The sequence below is a fragment of the Triticum urartu genome, unplaced genomic scaffold (genome assembly GCF_003073215.2).
Source record: "Triticum urartu cultivar G1812 unplaced genomic scaffold, Tu2.1 TuUngrouped_contig_6823, whole genome shotgun sequence".
Lineage (NCBI taxonomy): Eukaryota > Viridiplantae > Streptophyta > Magnoliopsida > Poales > Poaceae > Triticum > Triticum urartu.
Genome location: NW_024117616.1, coordinates 1 through 8,084, shown reverse-complemented (window position 1 = coordinate 8,084; position 8,084 = coordinate 1). Strand labels below are relative to the sequence as shown.

General features: G+C 44.7%; 1 protein-coding gene across 1 annotated transcript; it reads right to left on the bottom strand.

Annotated features, from left to right (window-relative positions):
• Window positions 1-3,128: 3,128 nt before the first annotated feature.
• Window positions 3,129-8,079, bottom strand: LOC125531124 (probable GTP-binding protein OBGC2; the record flags this gene model as incomplete). Its single annotated transcript, XM_048695531.1, has 9 exons — window positions 3,129-3,609; window positions 4,008-4,192; window positions 4,308-4,382; window positions 4,840-4,947; window positions 5,057-5,257; window positions 5,507-5,584; window positions 6,790-6,873; window positions 7,733-7,824; window positions 7,929-8,079. Coding segments are annotated over 9 exons (1,059 nt in total), but the record flags the coding sequence as incomplete, so codon positions are not given.
• Between the last annotated feature and the right edge of the window lie 5 nt (window positions 8,080-8,084).

Genomic DNA, 8,084 nt, shown 5'->3' with positions numbered 1-8,084 from the left:
ATATAGTGTTATATGAGTTATATGTTTTGGTGACCGAATGTTGTTCGGAGTCCCGGATGAGATCACAGAAATGAAGAGGAGTCTCAAAATGGTCGAGAGGTAAATATTGATATATAGGATGATGGTATTTGGACACCAGAAGTGTTTCGGGATGTACCGGGAAGGAATCGGGTCACCAGAAGGGGTTCCGGGCACCCTCCGGCAAGTTATGGGCCTTGTGGGCCAAAGGAGGGGACAGACCAGCCCACAAGGGGGCTGGTGTGCCCCCTCCCTTGTTTGGCCAGCCCTAGGGAAGGAAATGGGGGAGAGCTAGCCCCTCATGCCTTTCCCTCTCATGGGAGAAAGGAAAGGGGGGCGCCACCCTCCTCTACCTTTCTCCGCACTCCAAATAATGAAAAGGGAGGCGCGGCTTGGGAGGGACCCCAAGTAGGATTCCTCCTACTTGGGTGTCTCCTTTGGCTGCTCATCCCTCCCTCCCACCTATATATATGCGGGAGGGGGCGCCTACCACACAACAGACAATTGCCTAGCCATGTGCGGTACCCCCCCCTCCACTGTTTACACCCCCGGTCATATTTTTGTAGTGCTTAGGCGAAGCCCTACGGAGATCACTTCACCATCATCGTCACGACGCCATCGTGCTGCCGGAACTCATCTACTACCTCGCCGTTTTGCTGGATCAAGAAGGCAGAGGACGTCACCGAGCTGAATGTGTGCAGAACGCGGAGGTGTCGTACGTTCGATACTTAATCGGTTGGAGCGCGAAGAAGTTCGACTACATCAATTGCGTTGTTAAACGCTTCCACTTATGGTCTACGAGGGTACGTAGACATACTCTCTCCCTCGTTGCTATGCATCCCCATGGATAGATCATTGCGTGTGCGTAGAATTTTTTTTGTTTTCCATGCAACGTTTCCCAACAGTTGCTGGCCTTGCCGAAATGGTGTTGGCCGCCAACGTGGCAGAAAGAAACGCTAGACCATACCGTGTTGCTAGAAAGGCTTGATCCCCTGGTGTTTTTGATCTGAATAGGTAAGTGGTCCCAGGGCCGCGGGTGGGGCTCTCACCCACCACTCACCCCACAATCTTCCTCCTCATTCCCCACCCAAGTTGCAACCATCTCCCCTATCTCTTCTCCACTCGGTCCTCCTTTAAATCCTTCTAAATCGGTGGCATTTGTCCATGGATTGTGTGTCTTTTCCATTCCTAGAGGTAACCTCCTTCACCTCCCAAGTTCTGATTGGATGGAGTGTTATATTTGGATGGTTTGTTCATGTGACTCCTAACCCTAGTTGTGAAGATTTCTCCCAAAAATAATCCTTGAATTGTTGATACTGTGACTAGTATGATGTTTGTGATGTTTAGTAATGAGTATGGTTGGTCCAATAGTGGTTTAGGGTTAGTGCTAGTAATGAGAATGAACAAAGCTTAGGGTTTTGGGTTAGGGTTACTGTTAAAATTTAGGGTTAGGGTTAGTATTAGAAATTGTTCTAACTTGTTTTGTATGTCATGTGGTAGATTTGTCATTGATACTTGTAAGTACTTACGATGCCATTGTTTTTTAGATGGAGAGGATCATGAATGTTCATTATGCTGACAAGACGACATTTGTGAATGGTGAGATTGTTCACAACGGTGAGGAAGTGTTGACATTTTTTTACAAGTCCTACGTTTTTTAGGATTACAAGTCCTGGTTATGAGGAGGTTGTGGAAGATATAATGATTTCATTAAATTGGATGGATCTATGTGGGCCAAGCCAAAAATGCCGGGGGTTTGGCGTTTCTATTTGGGGCAGTAACGCCACAAGTCTTGGCGTTGCTAAAAAGGGTAAAATCGTACTAAAAATCAAGGGAGGTCATTTCGTGCTAAGGTTTTCTGACAAGGTTTGAACAATGATGGGGGGTACAAGTATGTTACAACAGTGGGTACAGGTCCTAGTTAGTTCGTATGGGGAATACAAGTTGCGCTAGAAAAGAAGTTCTCGAAACTTATTAATATGGAATCTAATTTTAAGGATTTTGACGCGATGAAAACAGTTTGTAATTTGGACGATCAGTTTAGGTGATAAATCATTTTAAAAGGTATTAAAAAATCTCATGAAAAAGAGGGTTTTTTAACATGGTCGCTCTTACATCTTCTTTTCAGATAAGAGGTAAGAATATATAATAGATCTGAACCGTTGATTTCATTAAATAGTGGGTTTGATTAATCTTACCTTCTTATCTTCCATGTGAAAAGAGGGGGTAAGAGGGAGAGTAATTCATGCTTTCCGTAAAGTCCGTTGGAATATGTCCGGTCGGTAAGGGTGACCATGTTAAAATTGCTCCGTAAAAGAAGAAATACGTACGAGCCTTTTCTTCCCTTAACAACAGATTTCTGGATCCTCGGAACATCTGGGCGTCTTCCTAGTTAATCTAGTGCACACTGGATCTATCCTACTACGTACCCGGCTTCATATGGACGAGCAATCAACAAACGAGCCAACGGCGGCACGTAGTGTGGTGCGGGGGCTACTCGGTCGGCGGAGCAGCTCCGAAAGACCGAAACCCAACCGGCAGCGCGCGACCCTCGTCGCAAGCTTAGATGGATTTCAACACGGAGGATCACAAAATAATCATGAGTGCCCCTATGATCATGGCAGCAAACAAAAAGCTGTCCTCACAGCGCAGTGGATGCACTCAAGCAGATTCATACACAGCGGATCGCAAACCCAGGGAGCAGAGCAGATCTACAAGAAGGAACTGACCTGGGGAGGGCGGAGGAGGACGGAGTCCAATCTTGCTGAGAAACCCTCGACCTCCGCATAGCTGAGCTGAGCACCCGACTAGAGATGAATCCGGATATGACCTAGGTTACCCACCAAGTGTCAAGTGTGGTATAGTAGTAGTAGTAGTAGTATGAAAGACGACTCAGAAATATTGATTGATGGGCATGTCATACCGGTCGCCACCCCAAAATCTTCATCTTTACCACTTTAAAGATTCTCCTTCCCTTCCTTTAGTGACACATACATACATTTATATACGCCTTTTAAACGTGCGGGGTTGGTGGGAACCGGTCCTTGTGTCAGGTTTCGCCGTGTGTCAAAAGTGGCATTATGTGATTGTGAATCAAAACTGGAACAGAATGGCCAAAGCTTTGTCATATTATACTAATACTAATAATAAAGCAGACGGAAATAATTACAAATGATGAGTTCCACTAGTAGCTACTAGCAGTAGGTAGTACGAGTCCCCATCAGTTCTTCAGAATTTCATACAGCTAGTTTCTTTCTCTCCCTTTATATGGCAGTGTGACGAGCCAAATAGGCACAGCCAGCGTGGATGGTTGCAGCTGCTCGTGCTCGGACGCTCAAGCTCTCCGCGTCAACAACTCGGACAATCAGATTGGTGGTGGTCTTGTACTCCAGGAACTGCCAACAGTGTCGCAAACCGCTGCTGTTGAAGAACAACTCGATCAAAAGCTCGATAGTTTCTGGGTTTTGGACTGATGCTAAGGGCTCCAAGCGTGCAGGCTTTTAGATTCATGGTCCTGGTAACATGTGATCAGAGCATTTTTCCAGGGCTGTCCTTATCTCCTTCAGCATCTCGTCGATCCCGATGTGCCTCCTGCAAGGGCAGGAAAACAACGGAAATGACATTTTATAACAGAAGAAGAGAACAGTTTCTTGCGACACCGAGTGAATTAAAGGGGAAAATGTGTTGAATTTGTACAACTTGAGGACATTTGAAGCAGTGTACGAGAAAACTCATGGTGTGATAATAATGCAAGTGTCACATGAGGAGGCTTACAAATTAATCAAATATCAAATGAAAACAGCAGATATTAGTCTCCCCATGCACTAGGGATCGGATCATACAATATATCAAGCACCCCAGACCCCAGAAGAGATGAGGTGGAAAAGCAAAGCGCGGTTTTGTATTGATCAGCAGACCAACAGATTTACGAGCTGTTTAAGTGAACATGGTAAAAGAATGTGTTAAGTTGGTCTGGTGAGAAGACTTACAGTACGCTTGCGCCAATTACAGCTTGAGGCCTTGGGTAGTCTCCAAGTTCCTTATCATCATCTTCTGAGGTATGGTGTCTGTTGAAGTTTTCATTTAGTTTTCCTTTGCTGGCATTTTTGTCATGGCATTCTCCACAGCCTACTGAAGATATTTCAAGTGCCAATGAAGATAACCTATCTTGGGCCTACAACGGAGAAAAACATTGTTAGGGCACCAATCATGCCAAGAAAGATCTAGAAAACTAAATGCTAAAAACCAGGGAAACCATAGTTTGATCCAAATTAAGTAGGAAATTGCACCTTAGGAAGATCAATCTTGTTCAGGACCACAACATAAGGCCGCTCCAGGTATTTGGGGTTATACATCCTTAATTCCTGTACAGAGATGATTGTCAGATGATCATTCAACATTGAGACTATACTTGAGAAACTAAACATAGACATATGATTCAGTTTTCTCACAAGGCTTACATTTGAAATAAGATTTTGCAATCCCTTAGCAAAGCAACTATTATCCTACAGATCCTACTACCAAGTTCCAACTAACTAGATCTTAATAGTTAATACTTAACAGATAACAGAATTGTTGGTGCAAGTGCCGCTACTCTGATCAGTCCCTTCCCTTTAGTTCTATTGATTAGACTTCCTATATACAAAGGGCAATAAGATTATGCTAACAACAAATGAAAACAATAAATAACAAACTGTCCCACTACTGATGCTAGTGTAGCTTCCAGGTTCAGGGTTATAGCTATGGACAAATTATATAGTGAATGTCATTGCAATTCTCAAAACAAAATAGGACTTGGGAATGATGAAAGCAATTAGTTACTTCTCTGACAATCTTATAATTGTTCACAGGGTCATCAGCAGCAGCATCAACGACGTGGACGATTACCCTCGTTCTCCTCAAATGTCTCAAGAAATTGCGACCAAGACCCTGCGGTGCAATTAAAGCACATGATAAATCCACAGAGGCTAACCACGGGAAGCAACAAGACGACACCTTCAAACAAACATTGTGCAAATAACACAAAGGTAAACGGCACCTTGCCCAGATGAGCGCCCTCAATAAGACCCGGCAAATCTGCCAATGTTGCTCCAGAGGAAAACTGCAACGCCCCTAAAGTGGGATCTCCACCAAGCCGGCCAAGATTTGGCATTAATGTAGTGAATGGATAATCAGCAATGTCTGGTCGTGCAAGCGTTATAGCTGATAGAAGTGTTGATTTTCCAGCATTTGGAAGTCCCTGAAAATGCAAATGAAGACGATTAGGCCAACATTGCGATATGCCAAAGAAATAGATCTGAAGCAAGCCTTGAAGACCTGATAATCCAACACTGAACCCTAAAAGTGAAACAGAAGGGACTCTTAGCAACTGCAACCCTTCTAACCCAGAGTCATCTCTTGACTCTTGTATATAGAAAATGATCTGAACACCTTTTTCCTAATAAAAAAGAGAGAGAAAATCCATTATGTAGCAGTGCAACACTCTTACCACAAGGCCAACATCTGCAACCACCCTTAAGATTAACTCCAAGCTTATTTCCTCACCAGGCTGGCCATGCGTTAATACCTACAGAAAAAGGAGATGAGACAAAATCACACCCAAAAAAAGTAGAGGTGAAAATGGAGAAAACTAGTCAGCAAATAAAGATGTTGTTATTTGAAATATTTGGATAATCCTAAACTATACTGATAGGATCAGATAACACCGAATACCACGCATTTGGTGTACAGTACTGTTAAAGAATTCTTATGTACTCATTGGCATTAGCGGCGGAGCATCTGTTTGTTTATCACTCATTACCAATTTGCGATGGGCATCGCATCAGTTGGAGACATGTAAACAGTATTGCTAGACGTGCGAGAACTTCGAGTGGAGGCAGAGAACTAGATTGTACTATGCTCTCTGATGGACCAGTGGTATTATTATCTATGTAGAACTAGAGTAACCATAAACACTAAACAATGCAGCACCATGAACCTCTCTGCAGGACCGCTCAGCGCCTCGCTCACCAGAACATGCCGCACAGCCCATCATGCATGTTCTGCGGCCAAACTCTGGAGACAATGCACCACCTCCTTGTGGACTGACTGTTCTACAGGATCGTCTGGCACAAAGACCTCTCCTGGATCCATGCCCCCTCCTGTGGCCCGAAGCCCTCATCGACTGGTGGGACGTTGCAAAGCAGAGGACTCTGAAGGAACGGCGCAAAGCCCTTGCAACTTGCAAGCACCATACTCCCCACGTCCTGGATGCTCTGGAAGCACAGGAACAAGTGCACCTTTGACAACATGCGCCTGGACTCCAACGTCCTTCTTAGGGACATCGCTGATGAGGGTTGCGCGTGGGAGCAGCTGGGTTGGCAGCCTGTCAACCTGAAGGCTGGGATGTCCACTGATTCATCCTGGCAGCGCCTTTGCCTTTGTTGTGTTTAATGTTTCCTACCTGCCCTGCTTGGGCATGTAATTAACTTTGTTCCTGCCTTTTCAATATAATGAGATGCAGAGCTTTTGCGTTTTCTTCAAAAATAAAAATAAATACTCCCTCCGTAAACTAATGTAAGAGCGTTTAGATTACTAAAGTAGTGATCTAAATGCTCTTATATTAGTTTACGGAGGGAGTACTAAACAAGCAGTGCATTATAAGAAACACAGAGCATTTTGTTCTGATCAATCCTTCCCTGATTTAATGACCCTAATAAGACAACCTATTGGTAAAAATGGCATCGAATATATACCATCAAATCCAGGATTATTTCATAGGTAACAACTTACCTTATCAGTAACATCACGCATGACATTAGGCGATAAAGCCATGGCTTTCCCTCTTTTGTAATCGGGCGCATCGATCAAGCTGATCTGCAAAAGTGAAGTAAATATGTAAAACCATAATAATGATAGCAAGCATATGTATCATACCAAATGAAAAAGAATATCAGAAAACAATGAAAAGTGTCCACTACACTGTTTTACATGAGGTACTCACATACTCAGCTACACTGGAATCTGTATTCAGAGGAATAGGCATGGTTATCGCCATCTCAACTAGTCACAGTGAGATTTGCAATTGTCTCCATACCCACCTGGTTATAGACAAACTCAGATTTTCTCCCGGAGCAGCAGCCCTTTAGGACAACCGGGCCAGGAATTTTAACGTGCAGTGGAGGTCGTAAGAAACAGCAGATCCGACGGTCAGAAACGCCTCAGTCACTAAAACGGATGGCCAAAAATGAAGGAGGCGTGCGAGGGCTGGGATTAGGCTCAATTTTACTGTCCTAAATGCCATCCGCTGGTAACGCAATCGTACCCGGTAACAATCTAGTTATAGACACTGATACAGCCCTCAGAATGCACTTTGGGTATATTATCAGATACAGGTTTTCAGGGGTAGAACGATTCAACTTAAGTGTGTTGAAAGTACACAAATGCGTCTTGACATGTTAAAATTGGTTAACTCCGATACTTCGCAAGCAGTTTACACAGTTTTCCTGCAAGTGCCATAAACCAGAGCATCATCGTGAAATGGTTACTAAGCTCTATAGAATTTGTGCTGTCCATAAGGAATAACTTGGGTCTGCTATTGCTGAAGCAAAACCCATGGCTCCTAGCATAGTTGTGGAAATGTTTGCCAAGTGTCGTACGCATTTGCAGACAGAAATTCAGTCACTCTGTTTTAACATTCTAACACGACGATACAGATTAACATCTACCAACTCACCCCGCCCTGTCCACCCCTAGCGACGAGCACCTCATCACCAGGATGAGCCAAATCGGCAAGAACAGACCCTTTCTTGCGCCTCACAACGGTACCTGCAATTCAGTGAGCAGGCAAGGCATCATCAGAGTCAGACGCCTAACCTCACAGAGCCACAGAGCAAAAATTGCTCCGCGTTCACAGCAGCAGGCCTACAAACCTACAGGCACGGGTATCCTGAGCGTCTCCCCGGCGGAGCCGTTGTGCATCCGGGAGCTGAGGGTGCCGGTGGCCCCGACGTTGCCGCCCCTCTTGGCGCAGTGCCGGGCCTTGGCGTGGAACCCCAGCAGCGACTCCTCCGCCTCGTCGGCGTACA